Source organism: Oncorhynchus keta, chromosome 1, assembly GCF_023373465.1.
Source record: "Oncorhynchus keta strain PuntledgeMale-10-30-2019 chromosome 1, Oket_V2, whole genome shotgun sequence".
In the NCBI taxonomy this organism is placed as follows: domain Eukaryota; kingdom Metazoa; phylum Chordata; class Actinopteri; order Salmoniformes; family Salmonidae; genus Oncorhynchus; species Oncorhynchus keta.
The window spans coordinates 1,049,083-1,066,542 of record NC_068421.1 but is presented as its reverse complement, the minus strand read 5'-3'; the positions used below and the strand labels follow the sequence as shown (position 1 = coordinate 1,066,542).

General features: G+C 48.9%; 1 protein-coding gene across 1 annotated transcript in view; it reads right to left on the bottom strand.

Annotated features, from left to right (window-relative positions):
- Positions 1-1,447: 1,447 nt before the first annotated feature.
- golim4a (golgi integral membrane protein 4a) overlaps positions 1,448-17,460 on the bottom strand; it is a 30,822-nt gene continuing 14,809 nt past the window's right edge. The window contains exons 4-16 of the mRNA XM_052469161.1: positions 15,866-15,919; positions 13,665-13,815; positions 12,362-12,444; positions 12,076-12,186; positions 10,156-10,374; positions 9,815-10,078; positions 9,296-9,588; positions 9,077-9,153; positions 7,251-7,327; positions 5,401-5,553; positions 5,127-5,186; positions 3,519-3,593; positions 1,448-3,106 (exon numbers count right to left, since the gene is read on the bottom strand). Coding sequence (XP_052325121.1) covers positions 2,969-3,106; positions 3,519-3,593; positions 5,127-5,186; positions 5,401-5,553; positions 7,251-7,327; positions 9,077-9,153; positions 9,296-9,588; positions 9,815-10,078; positions 10,156-10,374; positions 12,076-12,186; positions 12,362-12,444; positions 13,665-13,815; positions 15,866-15,919 — 1,755 coding nt within the window. The 3' untranslated portion in view covers positions 1,448-2,968. The remainder of the gene's footprint in view (positions 3,107-3,518; positions 3,594-5,126; positions 5,187-5,400; positions 5,554-7,250; positions 7,328-9,076; positions 9,154-9,295; positions 9,589-9,814; positions 10,079-10,155; positions 10,375-12,075; positions 12,187-12,361; positions 12,445-13,664; positions 13,816-15,865; positions 15,920-17,460) is intronic.

The following is a 17,460-nucleotide window of genomic DNA, read 5'->3' as shown; positions in this document are numbered from 1 at the left end:
TACCTTGGTCTCTCTGGACAACACTCCAGAGCACTGAGTGTCCATTACCTTGGTCTCTCAGGACAACACTGAGTGTCCTTTACCTTGGTCTCTCAGGACAACAACACTCTAGAGCACTGAGTGTCCTTTACCTTGGTCTCTCAGGACAACAACACTCTAGAGCACTGAGTGTCCTTTACCTTGGTCTCTCTGGACAACACTCTAGAGCACTGAGTGTCCTTTACTTTGGTCTCTCTGGACAACAACACTCTAGAGCACTGAGTGTCCATTACCTTGGTCTCTCTGGACAACAACACTCTAGAGCACTGAGTGTCCTTTACCTTGGTCTCTCGGGACAACAACACTCTAGAGCACTGAGTGTCCTTTACCTTGGTCTCTCGGGACAACAACACTCTAGAGCACTGAGTGTCCTTTACCTTGGTCTCTCGGGACAACAACACTCTAGAGCACTGAGTGTCCTTTACCTTGGTCTCTCTGGCCAACAACACTCTACAGCACTGAGTGTCCTTTACCTTGGTCTCTGAGGACAACAACACTCTAGAGCACTGAGTGTCCATTACCTTGGTCTCTCTGGCCAACAACACTCTACAGCACTGAGTGTCCATTACCTTGGTCTCTCGGGACAACACTGAGTGTCCTTTACCTTGGTCTCTCGGGACAACACTGAGTGTCCTTTACCTTGGTCTCTCGGGACAACAACACTCTAGAGCACTGAGTGTCCTTTACCTTGGTCTCTCTGGACAACAAGAAGACTGCATGATAGTATTGCAATACTATTAGTAATACTAAATATTTAGGACGTTCCCTTGGGGCTGAATCCTAAATTGAGATTCACTCTTAATTCAAACCTTCACATAAATCATGCATCGAAGTCAAAAGAAGATATGGGGAGAGGGATTGGTTATGTATTTGCGTCTCAAGATAGGATTTGGCCTCTGGCAACAGGAGACACGGACACGATTAATGAATAGTTATTCATCCAATAGGAGACCAGAAAAAGCCTCCATGACTCCAGATGAGACCTTGAAGAGAGAGAGCTTAGCATCACTGAACACTCATGACTGTAGGGTGTGTGTGTGTGTGTGTGTGTGTGTGTGTGTGTGTGTGTGTGTGTGTGTGTGTGTGTGTGTGTGTGCTACACCAGCCTGCTATTAGCACATTAATGAGTCACCTCTGAAATCGTTCCCACTCCAACATCCCAGAACACACAGAGGAAGAGGGCCAACGTGGCTGATGAGATTATCTTGGTCCTCGGGGTTAAAGGCTGAAGACGAGTGAAATGTGTGTTTGAAGTATTTTCTCTCTCAAGTCTGATTGTCGTTCTGTTCAGAGCCGTTTGATTTTCCTAAAGGAAAGGTGAGATGGACTGTATCAGTTCACCTCTGGTAGCTCCACTGCAGCAAGAGACATGGCATCATGTTAGTTCGTCAGACCAACCTCTAGGTACTAAATCTTTTATACGTTTAATTCAACCACATTCACTTTGTTTTTACCAAATAAACCTTCTTTTCAGGCAGGTGTAAAAATATGTCCAAATGTGTGTATTTCTATACATTAGACAGTAGTGATTAAGGATCGGGTGAACAGGTCAAGTGGACATTTGTGATTTACATCCAGGTCAACAGGTCAACTACACTATGAAAGGACCTGTGATCCACTGGCACTGCGTACTCAGCTAGTAACAAGAGGACCAGCAACGTCGACAAGTCAAACAGAAGAATGAAAATAAACGGCTGCTTTTTCTCCCCTACTGTTGTCATCCGTGATACAGCAGGTCTTTCCTGCAGGAATGACACAGTCGATTTCATAACACTTTGAGAACATTGGAGAAACATTTTCAGATCCACCCATAAGGATTGTCATATCGACAATAAATAAAAACAGCAGATTGGAAAGCATGTCCTACTAAAAAAAACATACATTGAGAGGAATTTGGTGTAAAAAAAAATGTTGTACAAAACTAATTTAAAAGATTTGACACTCATATAGACACAAATGTTCCATCTCTTTCTGGGCACAAACAGTGTACAGCAACATGACTTTCTCATGCCTGTCTGATAGGTCAATAGATGGAAAGAGGTGTGTGTGTGTGTGTGTGTGTGTGTGTACACACACGTTTTTTTTTTTTTTTAAACGCAACATGCAAATATTTCTACGATTTTACTGAGTTGCAGTTCATTTAAGAAAATCAGTCAACGGAAATATATTCATTAGGCCCTAATCTATGGTTTTCACATGACTGGGCAGGGGCTCAGTCATGGGTGGGCCTGGCTTGCAAGTGGGTGGGCCTGTGCCCTCCCAGGTTCAGCCAGTCAGAATGAGTCCCCCCCCCCCCAAAAAAAAAAAAAATTGGCTTTATTAGACAGAAATACTCCCTAGTTTGATCAGCTGTCCCGGTAGCTAGTCTCAGAAGATCACGCAGGTCAAGAAGCCGGAGCTGGAAGTCCTGGACTGGCGTGGTTACACATGGTCGGAGGTTGTGCCAAAATCTCTTAAAAACAACATTGGAGGTGGCTTATGGTAGAGAAATTAACATTAAATGCTCTGGCAACAGCTCTGGTGGACATTCCTGCTGTCATCATGCCAATTGCACACTCCCTCAAAACTTGACAAATTTGTGACATTGTGTTGTGACAAAACTGCACATTTTAGTGTGGCCTTTTACTGTCCCCAGCACAAGGTGAAAACCTGTATAATATGACCATGCTATTTAATCAGCTTCATGATATGATAAACCTGTCAAGTGGATGGATTATCTTTGCAAAGGAGAAATACTAATAAACCAAAATCTTTGTTCCAGTCCCACACACAAACAAAAGGGAATAGCATCTCATGTCCAACAGACATTCCAATCGGAATGCCGAGTGGGTGCCTGATTTTACTCCTTTATAGAGGGAACAATCGTGAGATCTGATTGGCTCCCAGTGATGGGGAAAGGCACTCTCATTGGTCAATGTCTCTGTCCAGCTCACATCTCCCTTCGATTGGGCCGCTCGTCCCGTCCAACCCCCACCTCCTCGTCTTCGTAGTTCTCCTCCTCGTGGATCTCTCCAGTCCTGTGTTCTCCCTCTTTCTCTGCTGGGACCTCTTGCTCTTTCACTTCTTCCTGTAGCAGAACAAACACAGTCCCCAGTTGGGTAAGAGACCATAGACAGGAAGCGGAGTGGAGCAATGTTCTACACTAGAGCAGCCAAATATGTACACGTGACTCTAGGAACTGCCACCGATGGAACGTTCTAGAGCAGTAATGTGAGAACATGGAATACAGGCCAACATTCTAGAACATTGAGGCAAGTATGTTGGACTGGTGACAGACTGACCATTGTGGAGCAGTATCAGATCATTCATTAGTGTTTAGATAAGGGGGGGGGGGGTAACACACACACCCCCCCCAGAATGAGCTTGGGGGTGATCAGACACCCCCAGAGACCCTAAAGAAAGTGTGTTTAACAGGCCAAACCCAGTCATTTTCCCACTCAGGGTTCCACGTACAATATTCCATAGTGTTCTAGACTCACGTGTTCTTCGTTCTCCTCGTTGTATGGCTCCTCCTCCTCCTCTCTCTTCTGCCCCCCGGCCAAATCCTCCTGCACCTAACAAGGTTAAACACCATCAGACCATGTCTCCTCCCTCTACTGCCCCCCGGCCAAATCCTCCTGTACCTAACAGGGTTAAACACCATCAGACCATGTCTCCTCCCTCTACTGCCACCCGGCCAAATCCTCCTGTACCTAACAGGGTTAAACACCATCAGACCATGTCTCCTCCCTCTACTGACCCCCGGCCAAATCCTCCTGTACCTAACAGGGTTAAACACCATCCTGTCTCCTCCCTCTACTGACCCCCGGCCAAATCCTCCTGTACCTAACAGGGTTAAACACCATCAGACCATGTCTCCTCCCTCTACTGCCCCCCGGCCAAATCCTCCTGTACCTAACAGGGTTAAACACCATCAGACCATGTCTCCTCCCTCTACTGACCCCCGGCCAAATCCTCCTGTACCTAACAGGGTTAAACACCATCAGACCATGTCTCCTCCCTCTACTGACCCCCGGCCAAATCCTCCTGTACCTAACAGGGTTAAACACCATCAGACCATGTCTCCTCCTGACCCCCGGCCAAATACCTAACAGGGTTAAACACCATCAGACCATGTCTCCTCCCTCTACTGCCCCCCGGCCAAATCCTCCTGTACCTAACAGGGTTAAACACCATCAGACCATGTCTCCTCCCTCTTCTGACCCCCGGCCAAATCCTCCTGTACCTAACAGGGTTAAACACCATCAGACCATGTCTCCTCCCTCTGTTTAGACCTGTGTGTGAGTAGTGTGTGTGTGTAGTGTATGTGTGTGAGTAGTGTGTGTGTGTAGTGTATGTGTGTGAGTAGTGTGTGTGTGTAGTGTATGTGTGTGTAGTGTATGTGTGTGAGTAGTGTGTGTGTGTGTGTATGTGTGTGAGTAGTGTATGTGTGTGTAGTGTATGTGTGTGTGTGTAGTGAGTTGTGTGTGTGAGTAGTGAGTTGTGTGTGTGTGTAGTGTGTGTGTGAGTGTGTGTGTGTGTGTGTATGTGTGTGTGTGAGTGTGGTGTGTGTGTGTGTGTGTGTGAGTAGTGTGTGTGAGAGTAGTGTGTGTGTGTGTGGTGTGTGTGTGTGTAGTGTATGTGTGTGTGGTGTGTGTGTGTGTAGTGTATGTGTGTGTGTGTGAGTAGTGTGTGTGTGTGTGTGTGTGTGAGTAGTGTGCGTGTGTGTGTGAGAGTAGTGTGCGTGTGTGTGTGTGTGTGTGTGTGTGTGTGTGTGTAGTGTATGTGTGTGAGAGTAGTGTGTGTGTGTGTGAGAGTAGTGTGTGTGTGTGTAGTGTGTGTGTAGCGTATGTGTGTGTAGTGCATGTGTGTGTATGTGAGTAGTGTGTGTGTGTGTGTAGTGTGTGGTGTGTGTGTGTGTGTGTGTGTGTGTGTGTGTGTGTGTGTGTGAGAGTAGTGTGCATGTGTGTGTGTGTGTGTGTGTGTAGTGAGTAGTGAGTGGTGTGTGTGTGTGTGTGTGTGTGTGTGTGTGAGTAGTGTGTGTGTGTGTGTGTGTGTGTGAGTAGTGTGTGTGTGTGTAGTGTATGTGTGTGTGTGTGTGAGAGTACCTCGTCCTCCGGATACATCTCATCCCGGTTGTCTTCCTGCTGGTCGGGGTTTACTGCCATCTGTAAACATAGAAACCATGACAACTGTTACCATGGCAACAACTTCTACCCGTTGCATGTGTCAGGCCAAGTTTATCATCCTCATATCTCAGACGATTTCCAACTGTCGTCTCCTTCCTTCCTTCCTTCCTTTCTCTCTCTCTCTCCCTCTCTCTCTCTCTCCCTCTCTCTCTCTCTCTCTCTAATCCCTCATTTCCTCCCTCCCTCCTCTCACCACCAGTTCCTCGTCTACGGCTGGGTGATTGGGGTTAGGGTGCGTGTCTGCCTCCTCTTCCTCCCTATGCTGAAGATGCTGCTCCTCTGCCACGTCAAACTCATCCTCTCCCTGGTTATTAGGGTCATCCTCTGGGTCGCCCTCTACCGCCCCCTGCAGGACGGGAGGGACGGAGAGAGTGTGTCAGTGTGTTGCGTGTGAAACTGTGCAGATCACCGTTCAGATAGGGGGTCTTTCTGGTTTTACTATCCATGCGGCAGGTAGGGAAAGAGGACTAGACCCAAGGGACTGTGGCTATGGTTGAGGCTGATGTTTGTGTCAGGTAGCAGGTATCCTAGTGGTTAGAGTGTAGAGGAGACAGGTAGCCTAGTGGTTAGAGTGTAGAGGAGACAGGTAGCCTAGTGGTTAGAGTGTAGAGGAGACAGGTAGCCTAGTGGTTAGAGTGTAGAGGAGGCAGGTAGCCTAGTGGTTAGAGTGTAGAGGAGGCAGGTAGAGTGTAGAGGAGGCAGGTAGCCTAGTGGTTAGAGTGTAGAGGTGGCAGGTAACCTAGTGGTTAGAGTGTAGAGGAGGAAGGTAACCTAGTGGTTAGAGTGTAGAGGAGGAAGGTAACCTAGTGGTTAGAGTGTAGAGGAGGCAGCCTAGTGGTTAGAGTGTAGAGGAGGCAGGTAGCCTAGTGGTTAGAGTGTAGAGGAGGCAGGTAGCCTAGTGGTTAGAGTGTAGAGGAGGTAGGTAACCTAGTGGTTAGAGTGTAGAGGTGGCAGGTAGCCTAGTGGTTAGAGTGTAGAGGAGGCAGGTAGAGTGTAGAGGAGGCAGGTAGCCTAGTGGTTAGAGTGTAGAGGTGGCAGGTAACCTAGTGGTTAGAGTGTAGAGGAGGAAGGTAACCTAGTGGTTAGAGTGTAGAGGAGGAAGGTAACCTAGTGGTTAGAGTGTAGAGGAGGAAGGTAGCCTAGTGGTTAGAGTGTAGAGGAGGCAGGTAGCCTAGTGGTTAGAGTGTAGAGGAGGCAGGTAGAGTGTAGAGGAGGCAGCCTAGTGGTTAGAGTGTAGAGGAGGCAGGTAGCCTAGTGGTTAGAGTGTAGAGGCAGGCAGCCTAGTGGTTAGAGTGTAGAGGAGGCAGGTAGCCTAGTGGTTAGAGTATAGAGGCAGGTAGCCTAGTGGTTAGAGTATAGAGGCAGGCAGCCTAGTGGTTAGAGTGTAGAGGAGGCAGGTAGCCTAGTGGTTAGAGTGTAGAGGAGGCAGGTAGCCTAGTGGTTAGAGTGTAGAGGAGGCAGGTAGCCTAGTGGTTAGATTGTAGAGGAGGCAGGTAGCCTAGTGGTTAGAGTGTAGAGGAGGAAGGTAACCTAGTGGTTAGAGTGTAGAGGAGGAAGGTAACCTAGTGGTTAGAGTGTAGAGGAGGAAGGTAGCCTAGTGGTTAGAGGAGGCAGGTAGCCTAGTGGTTAGAGTGTAGAGGAGGCAGCCTAGTGGTTAGAGTGTAGAGGAGGTAGCCTAGTGGTTAGAGTGTAGAGGAGGTAGGTAGCCTAGTGGTTAGAGTGTAGAGGAGGTAGGTAGCCTAGTGGTTAGAGTGTAGAGGTGGCAGGTAGCCTAGTGGTTAGAGTGTAGAGGAGGCAGGTAGCCTAGTGGTTAGAGTGTAGAGGAGGCAGGTAGCCTAGTGGTTAGAGTGTAGAGGAGGCAGGTAGCCTAGTGGTTAGAGTGTAGAGGAGGCAGCCTAGTGGTTAGAGTGTAGAGGAGGCAGCCTAGTGGTTAGAGTGTAGAGGAGGTAGGTAACCTAGTGGTTAGAGTGTAGAGGTGGCAGATTCACATAAGACCATATGGATCATTGAAGTCAGGTATACTGATCTAAAGACTCGTCTCACCTCCTGTAGTTGTGGTACTCGGCGGTGGTCCTCCTCATCTTGCTCCTCCTCATCATGCTCCATGTGAGGGTCCCTCTCTGTACATACCGCAAGCCAGCCGCCAGCCAGATAAGCATGTAAAGTATTCAGACCCCTTGACTTTTCCCACATTTTGTTACGTTACAGCCTTATTCTAATGGGTTAAATTCTACACACAATACCCCATAATGACAAAAGCATAAAATGGTAAGATTTGTTGTGTGCAAATTGTCATCCAAATAAAATGACATTTACATAATTATTCAGACCCTTTACTCAATACTGTGTTGAAGCAAATTTGGCAATGATTACAGCCTCCAGTCTTCTTGGTACAAGCTTGGCACACTTGTATTTGGGGAGTTTCTCCCATTATTCTCTGCAGATCCTCTCAAGCTCTGTCAGGTTGGATGGGGAGCGTTGCTGCACAGCTATTTTCAGGTCTCACCAGATATGCTTGATAGGGTTCAAGTCCGGACTCTGGCTGGGCCACTCAAAGACATTCAGAGAATTGTCCCAAAGCCACTCCTGCGTTGTCTTGGTTGTGTGGGTCATTGTCTGTTGGCAGGTGAACCTTCACCCCAGTCTGAGGTCCTGAGAGCTCTGGAGCAGGTTTTCCATCAAGGATCTCTCTCTACTTTACTCTGTTCATCTTTCCCTCGATCCTGACTAGTTTCCCAGTCCCTGCCGCTGAAAAACATCCCCACAGCATGATGCTGTCACCACCACGCTTCACCGTAGGGATGGTGCCAGGTTTCCTCCAGACATGAAGCTTTGGCATTCAGGCCAAAGAGTTCAATCTTGGTTTCGTCAGACCAGGAAATCTTGTTTCTCATGGTCTGAGTCCTTTAGGTGCCTTTTGGCAAACTCCAAGCGGGCTGTCATGTGCCTTTCACTGAGGAGTGGTCTGTCTGGCCACTCTTCTATAAAGGCCTGATTGGTGGAGTGCTGCAGAGATGCTTGCCTTTCTGGAAGGTTCTCAGAGGAACTCTGTCAGAGTGACCATTGGGTTCTTGGACACCTCCCTAATCAAGGCCTTTCTCACCTGATTGCTCAGTTTGGCTGGGCGACCAACTCTAGGAAGACTCTTCTTCCATTTAAGAATGATGGAGGCCACTGTGGTCTTGGAGACCTTCAATGCTGCAGAAATGTTTTGGTACCTTTCCCCAGATCTGTACCTCAACACAATCCTGTCTCAGAGCTTTACAGACAATTCCTTCGACCTCACAGCTTGGTTTTTGCTCTGACATGCACTGTCAACTGTGGGACCTTATATAGACAGGTGTGTGCCTTTCCACATCATGTCCAATCAATTGAATTGACCACAGGTGGACTCCAATCAAGTTGTAGAAACATCTTCAAAGATGATCAATGGAAACGGGATCCACATGAGCTCAATTTTGAGTCTCATAGCAAAGGGTCTGAATACTCATATATATATATATATATATATTTTTTTTTAAATAAATGAGCAAACATTTGTAAAAACATGTTTCGCTTTGTCATTATGGGGTGTGTAGATTGCTGAGGATTTTCTTATTTGATCAAATCCATTTTAGAATAAGGGGAGGGGTCTGAATAAGGGGAGGGGTCTGAATAAGGGGAGGGGTCTGAATAAGGGGAGGGGTCTGAATAAGGGGAGGGGTCTGAATACTTTGGGAAAGCACTGTATGCAATCACACTTGTCAAGGCCTTATTTCAGACAAATTCATAGAATAAAACAGTGTGACGGTCTATATCGGTCTCCCTCTTTAATAATGCTTCCAGAATACAGACAGAAAATGTTTGACAGGTTTGATTGATTCTCTCACCTTCGTCATCATCAGTATGAGGTTCTTCATCACCTTGGACGATGTCATTGTCCACGTTCTCATAGTTACTCTTCTTCCTGAGCAACATTAATATTACAACACAATGTAACACCATTCCATGGGCATGTTGTGGGGTCAAACTCTTCTCAATAAGTAATTGATAATTGAACCGAGACCTCTTCGTGCCCTCTACATAACCTGTGACCCCCGCCCCCTGACCTGATCTGCTCCTCCTTCAGCAGCTGTTCCCGACGGTCCGCCTCTCGATGCTGCTCCTCCTCTCTCGCGCGCTGAGCTCGCAGACGCAGCTCTCTCTCCCTCTGCACGGTCATTCTCTGGGCCAGCAGGGCCTCCTGGCGCAGCTGGAGCTCCCTCGTCCTCTGGGTCCTCTCAGCCTCCAGGCGCTGCTGCTCCTGCTGCTGCTCGTAGGCGGACTTTACCCGCTCCTGGGTCACGTGGGCCTCCTGCTGAAGGTGGGTCTCAGGGACGAGGTGGATGTCATTTTGTGGATCCTGGGGAAACCAGACAGACAATGAGACAACAGGTTCTAATGATGTTTTAAAGAGCTTGTATTCTAACATTTCTAACGGGTTCTAATGCTGTTTTAAAGAGCTTGTATTCTAACAGTTCTAACGGGTTCTAATGATGTTTTAAAGAGCTTGTATTCTAACGGGTTCTAATGATGTTTTAAAGAGCTTGTATTCCAACAGTTCTAACGGGTTCTAAAGTGGTTCTTACCAGTTGTGGTTGGCGTCTCTGACGTTCCAGAGCGTTGTCGTCTGGCTGGTCTTGTTCCTCCTCCAACCCCTCGTCCTCCTGCGGTTGTTCAGATTCCTCCTCCAGCTTCTGGGGCTGCCCCGCCTGCTCCATCTCTTCCTCCTCCAGCTCTCTCCTCCTCTCTGCCTCCCCCTCTGCATCCCCATATCCCCCTTTCTCGGCATGGCGGGACTGGGCAGGCTGAGACTGGAACTCTGGCTTGCCCACTTCCTCTTCCTGCAGATGCTTATTAGAAAAACACAGTGTGTTAAGAGGATGAGAGTGTATGGGTAGTGTGTGTTTGTATGTGTGAGGCAGTGTACCCTGGATTGTGTGTCCCCATGGTCTTCCTCGTGGCTGTGTGCTTCTACGCGGGGCTCAGCCAATAAGGCAGCTGACTGTGGAGAGGGTGGGGCCTGTTCATGGGGCTTGGCCAATACAGCAGCTGGCTGGACATGTTGGTGGGAGGGGTTTTGATCATGTCGAAGGCTGGGCATTCTGATCAGGGTCTCTTTGAGTTGTTTAAACTCATCCACCTGGACCTGAGGTAGAGACCATCAGACAACCTTCAGACAACCATTAAATAACCATAAGAAAACAGTGAGGCCAGGACATGCAAACAACCTCAAGTCGGATTTATGGAAGGGCACTTGCAAACTTGCATTAGCCAAAGGTTAGCCAAAGGTTAGCCAAAGGTTAGAGGTGTGTTAGGAGGCAGCGTCGTCAGAACCATGAAGACGGCGTCGAGCAAGCCAGAAGATCAGGGGTCAGTGGTGCGAGGGGGACAGGCAGGCAGCAGGACAGCCCACCTACAGATGGCAAGACATCTGAACAAAGGACCATCACCCCCTTTCCAGAATAAGTGGTACAGTCCTTTCTCCCCCTTGTACATCAAATGGACTGAGATGAATTCTTATCTCTCTCTCTCTCTCTCTCTCTCTCTCTCTCTCTCTCTCTCTCTCTCTCTCTCTCTCTCTCTCTCTCTCTCTCTCTCTCTCCTCTCTCTCATCTCTCTCTCTCTCTCTCTCTCTCTCCTCTCTCTCCTCTCTCTCTCTCTCTCTCTCTCTCTCTCTCTCTCTCTCTCTCTCTCTCCCTCTCTCCCCTCCCCTCTCTCTCCCTCCCCCTCTCTCTCCCCTCCTCATCTCTCCCCAGGATCCCTCTCTCTCCAGGATAGTCCCTCCCCTCTCTCTCTCCCTCTCCCCCCCCCCTCTCTCTCCAGGATAGTCCCTAGACAGTGTGTTAAGAAACCAGGATAGTCCCTAGACAGTGTGTTAAGAAACCAGGATAGTCCCTAGACATCGTGTTAGAAACCAGGATAGTCCCTAGACAGTGTGTTAAGAAACCAGGATAGTCCCTAGACAGCATGTTAGGAACCAGGATAGTCCCTAGACATCGTGTTAGAAACCAGGATAGTCCCTAGACATCGTGTTAGAAACCAGGATAGTCCCTAGACAGCATGTTAGAAACCAGGATAGTCCCTAGACAGCATGTTAAGAAACCAGGATAGTCCCTAGACATCGTGTTAGAAACCAGGATAGTCCCTAGACATCGTGTTAGAAACCAGGATAGTCCCTAGACATCGTGTTAGAAACCAGGATAGTCCCTAGACAGCATGTTAAGAAACCAGGATAGTCCCTAGACAGCATGTTAAGAAACCAGGATAGTCCCTAGACATCGTGTTAGAAACCAGGATAGTCCCTAGACAGCGTGTTAAGAAACCAGGATAGTCCCTAGACAGCATGTTAGGAACCAGGATAGTCCCTAGACATCGTGTTAGAAACCAGGATAGTCCCTAGACATCGTGTTAGAAACCAGGATAGTCCCTAGACATCGTGTTAGAAACCAGGATAGTCCCTAGACATCGTGTTAGAAACCAGGATAGTCCCTAGACATCGTGTTAGAAACCAGGATAGTCCCTAGACATCGTGTTAGAAACCAGGATAGTCCCCCTAGACATCGTGTTAGAAACCAGGATAGTCCCTAGACAGCATGTTAAGAAACCAGGATAGTCCCTAGACAGCATGTTAAGAAACCAGGATAGTCCCTAGACAGCATGTTAAGAAACCAGGATAGTCCCTAGACAGCATGTTAAGAAACCAGGATAGTCCCTAGACAGCATGTTAGAAACCAGGATAGTCCCTAGACATCGTGTTAGAAACCAGGATAGTCCCTAGACAGCATGTTAAGAAACCAGGATAGTCCCTAGACAGCATGTTAAGAAACCAGGATAGTCCCTACTGTTAGAAAGAACAGTCAGTGTCTCTCCCTACCTGAGCTGCAACCAGCGCGCTCTTGTGGTCTTCTAGCGTCAGTGCAAGCTGATCATGGGCAACCTTCAAGTCCTTATGTACTATCTGTAATAGTATCAACAACAACAACAATATAGCATGATAAAACAACAACATGGTGATGGATGCTCCTAGCTTTCCAATGACCTTAACATAGCTTTTTCCATATTCAATATGTACACATTTACAGAAACAATTCCAGGTCGTACTCAGATCAAGCTCACCTATTCCCAGGACTCACCTGTGCATCCTGCAACTGGACTCGGATGTCCTGGTGAGCTTTCCTCAGCTGTTTATTCTCCTCTCGCAGATTATACACATTCTCTGCAGTAATTACATGAAGACCGTATTTATTAACAACGTTATTGTGCCACACACCTTCTCAACTCCAAACTGCAACGTCGCTACAAGTCAGGAGAGGGAGACAAAGACCTAGTATTCCCTCGTCTGTCTGCCTGTCTCTGGCTGGCTGTCTCTGGCTGGCTGTCTCTGGCTGGCTGTGGGTGGGTGGCTGTCTCTGGCTGGCTGGGTGGCTGTCTGTCTGTCTCTGGCTGGCTGTCTCTGGCTGGCTGTCTCTGGCTGGCTGTGGGTGGGTGGCTGTCTCTGTCTGTCTGTCTGTCTGTCTGTCTGTCTCTGGCTGGCTAGCTGGGTGGCTGTCTGTCTCTGGCTGACTGTCTCTGGCTGGCTGTGGGTGGGTGGCTGTCTCTGGCTGTCTGTCTGTCTGTCTCTGGCTGGCTTGCTGGTTGGCTGTCTGTCTCTGGCTGGCTGTCTGTCTGTCTCTGGCTGGCTAGCTGGTTGGCTGTCTGTCTCTGGCTGGCTAGCTGGTTGGCTGTCTGTCTCTGGCTGGCTAGCTGGTTGGCTGTCTGTCTCTGGCTGACTCTGGGTCTGTCCGTCGCCATCTGTGGGGCGTCAGTCGCTGTCTGTGGGTGGGTGGGTCCGTCTGTGGGTGGGTGGGTCCGTCTGTGGGTGGGTGGGTCCGTCTGTGGGTGGGTGGGTGCGTCTGTGGGTGGGTGGGTCCGTCTGTGGGTGCGTCTGTGGGTGGGTGGGTGCGTCTGTGGGTGGGTGGGTGCGTCTGTGGGTGGGTGCGTGCGTCTGTGGGTGGGTGGGTGCGTCTGTGGGTGGGTCGGTTGCTGTCTGTGGGTGGGTGGGTGCGTCTGTGGGTGGGTGGGTCCGTCTGTGGGTGGGTGGGTCCGTCTGTGGGTGGGTGGGTCCGTCTGTGGGTGGGTGGGTCCGTCTGTGGGTGGGTCGGTTGCTGTCTGTGGGTGGGTGGGTCCGTCTGTGGGTGGGTGGGTCCGTCTGTGGGTGGGTGCGTCTGTGGGTGGGTGGGTGCGTCTGTGGGTGGGTGGGTGGGTGCGTCTGTGGGTGGGTGGGTGGGTGCGTCTGTGGGTGGGTGGGTGCGTCTGTGGGTGGGTGGGTCTGTCTGTGGGTGGGTCGGTTGCTGTCTGTGGGTGGGTCGGTTGCTGTCTGTGGGTGGGTCCGTCTGTGGGTGGGTCGGTTGCTGTCTGTGGGTCCGTCCGTCCATCCCAGTCCGTGAGTGGGTGCACCTTTGAGTTTGGAGACTTCCATCTCTTTGGTCTGCTGTAGTTTGTTAAAGCGGTCCTTGTGTTCGTCCAAGGCCTTGCCGTGGTCCTCTCCCTGAATCTGATGCTGCTCCTGCAGCTCATAGTGCTGCTTCTTTAGGTCCTCATGCTGCTTCTAAAACAACAAGGACAGAGTGTGTGTCAGTGGGTCAGTGTGTATGTGTGTGTGTCAGTGGGTCAGTGTGTATGTGTGTGTGTCAGTGTGTGTGTGTCAGTGTGTGTGTGTCAGTGTGTGTGTGTGTGTGAGGGTGTGTGTGTCAGTGTGTGTGTGAGGGTGTGTGTGTGTGGTGTGTGTGTGAGGGTGTGTGTGTGTCAGTGTGTGTGTGTGTCAGTGTGTGTGTGAGGGTGTGTGTGTGTGAGTGTGTGTGTGAGGGTGTGTGTGTCAGTGTGTGTGTGTCAGTGTGTGTGTGTCAGTGAGGTGTGTGTGTGAGGGTGTGTGTGAGTGTGTGTGTGTGTGTGAGGGTGTGTGTGTGAGGGTGTGTGTGAGTGTGTGTGTGTGTGTCAGTGTGTGTGTGGTGTGTGAGTGTGTGTGTGTGTCAGTGTGTGTGTGTCAGTGTGTGTGTGAGGGTGTGTGTGTGAGGGTGTGTGTGTGTGAGGGTGTGTGTGAGGGTGTGTGTGTGTGAGGGTGTGTGTGTGAGGGTGTGTGTGTGTCAGTGTGTGTGTGTCAGTGTGTGTGTGTCAGTGTGTGTGTGTCAGTGTGTGAGGGTGTGTGTGTGAGGGTGTGTGTGTGAGGGTGTGTGTGAGTGTGTGTGTGAGTGTGTGTGTGTGTGAGGGTGTGTGTGTGAGGGTGTGTGTGTGTGAGGGTGTGTGTGTGAGGTGTGTGTGTGTCAGTGTGTGTGAGGGTGTGTGTGTGTGAGGGTGTGTGTGAGGGTGTGTGTGTGTCAGTGTGTGTGTGTGTGTCAGTGTGTGTGTGAGGGTGTGTGTGTGTGAGTGTGTGTGTGAGGGTGTGTGTGTCAGTGTGTGTGTCAGTGTGTGTGTGTCAGTGTGTGTGTGTGTCAGTGTGTGTGTGTGTCAGTGTGTGTGTGAGGGTGTGTGTGTGAGTCAGTGTGTGTGTGAGGGTGTGTGTGTGTGAGTGTGTGTGTGAGGGTGTGTGTGTCAGTGTGTGTGTGAGGGTGTGTGTGTGTGAGTGTGTGTGTGAGGGTGTGTGTGTCAGTGTGTGTGTGTCAGTGTGTGTGTGTCAGTGTGTGTGTGTCAGTGTGTGTGTGTCAGTGTGTGTGTGTGTGTGTGTGTGTGTGTGTGTCTGTGTGTGTGTGTGTGAGGGTGTGTGTGTGAGTGTGTGTGTGTGTCTGTCAGTGTGTGTGTGAGGGTGTGTGTGAGTGTGTGTGTGTGTCAGTGTGTGTGTGTGAGTGTGTGTGTGTGTGTGTGTGTGTGTGTGTGTGGGTGTGTGTGTGAGTGTGTGTGTGAGGGTGTGTGAGGGTGTGTGTGTGTCAGTGTGTGTGTGTGAGTGTGTGTGTGTGAGTGTGTGTGTGTGTCAGTGTGTGTGTGAGGGTGTGTGTGTGAGGGTGTGTGTGAGGGTGTGTGTGTGTCAGTGTGTGTCTGTGTGTCAGTGTGTGTGTGTGTGTCAGTGTGTGTGTGTGTCAGTGTGTGTGTGAGGGTTTGTGTGTGTGAGTGTGTGTGTGAGAGTGTGTGTGAGAGGGTGTGTGTGTCAGTGTGTGTGTGTGTCAGTGTGTGTGTGTGTCAGTGTGTGTGTGTGTCAGTGTGTGTGTGTCAGTGTGTGTGTGTCAGTGTGTGTGTGTCAGTGTGTGTGTGTCAGTGTGTGTGTGTGTGTGTCAGTGTGTGTGTGTGTCAGTGTGTGTGTGAGGGTGTGTGTGTGTGAGTGTGTGTGTGAGGGTGTGTGTGTCAGTGTGTGTGTGTCAGTGTGTGTGTGTGTGTCAGTGTGTGTGTGAGGGTGTGTGTGTGTGTCAGTGTGTGTGTGTGTGAGGGTGTGTGTGTGAGGTGTGTGTGAGTGTGTGTGTGTGTCAGTGTGTGTGTGAGGGTGTGTGTGAGTGTGTGTGTGTGTGTCAGTGTGTGTGTGTCAGTGTGTGTGTGTGAGTGTGTGTGTCAGTGTGTGTGTGTCAGTGTGTGTGTCAGTGTGTGTGTCAGTGTGTGTGTCAGTGTGTGTGTCAGTGTGTGTGTCAGTGTGTGTGTCAGTGTGTGTGTGTCAGTGTGTGTGTGAGGATACTGACCTTCAGCATCTGGTGTTGTCCATGTAAAGAGTTGAATTTATTGCTGGAGTCCTGCTGTTTAACAAACAAAAACGACAAACATTTACAAACTACAAACACACACCCCTTAGAGGCATTTACAATCCCCGTCTCTACTCGTCCTTTACTATTACATTACCAACAACTACAAACACACACCCCTTAGAGGCATTTACAATCCCCGTCTCTACTCGTCCTTTACTATTACATTACCAACAACTACAAACACACACCCCTTAGAGGCATTCACAATCCCTGTCTCTACTCGTCCTTTACTATTACATTACCAACAACTACAAACACACACCCCTTAGAGGCATTTACAATCCCCGTCTCTACTCGTCCTTTACTATTACATTACCAACAACTACAAACACACACCCCTTAGAGGGATTCACAATCCCCGTCTCTACTCGTCCTTTACTATTACATTACCAACAACTACAAACACACACCCCTTAGAGGGATTCACAATCCCCGTCTCTACTCGTCCTTTACTATTACATTACCAACAACTACAAACACACACCCCTTAGAGGCATTCACAATCCCCGTCTCTACTCGTCCTTTACTATTACATTACCAACAACTACAAACACACACCCCTTAGAGGCATTTACAATCCCCGTCTCTACTCGTCCTTTACTATTACATTACCAACAACTACAAACACACACCCCTTAGAGGCATTTACAATCCCCGTCTCTACTCGTCCTTTACTATTACATTACCAACAACTACAAACACACACCCCTTAGAGGCATTTACAATCCCCGTCTCTACTCGTCCTTTACTATTACATTACCAACAACTACAAACACACACCCCTTAGAGGGATTCACAATCCCTGTCTCTACTCGTCCTTTACTATTACATTACCAACAACTACAAACACACACCCCTTAGAGGGATTCACAATCCCTGTCTCTACTCGTTGGTAATGTAATAGTAAAGGACAGTAGAGACAGGGATTGTGAATCCCTCTAAGGGTGTGTGTTTGTAGTTGTTGGTAATGTAATAGTAAAGGACAACTACAAACACACACCCCTTAGAGGGATTCACAATCCCTGTCTCTACTCGTCCTTTACTATTACATTACCAACAACTACAAACACACACCCCTTAGAGGCATTCACAATCCCTGTCTCTACTCGTTGGTAATGTAATAGTAAAGGACTAGAGACAGGGATTGTGAATCCTCTAAGGGGTGTGTGTTTGTAGTTGTTGGTAATGTAATAGTAAAGGACAACTACAAACACACACCCCTTAGAGGGATTCACAATCCCTGTCTCTACTCGTCCTTTACTATTACATTACCAACAACTACAAACACACACCCCTTAGAGGGATTCACAATCCCTGTCTCTACTCGTCCTTTACTATTACATTACCAACAACTACAAACACACACCCCTTAGAGGGATTCACAATCCCCGTCTCTACTCGTCCTTTACTATTACATTACCAACAACTACAAACACACACCCCTTAGAGGCATTCACAATCCCCGTCTCTACTCGTCCTTTACTATTACATTACCAACAACTACAAACACAAACCCCTTAGAGGCATTTACA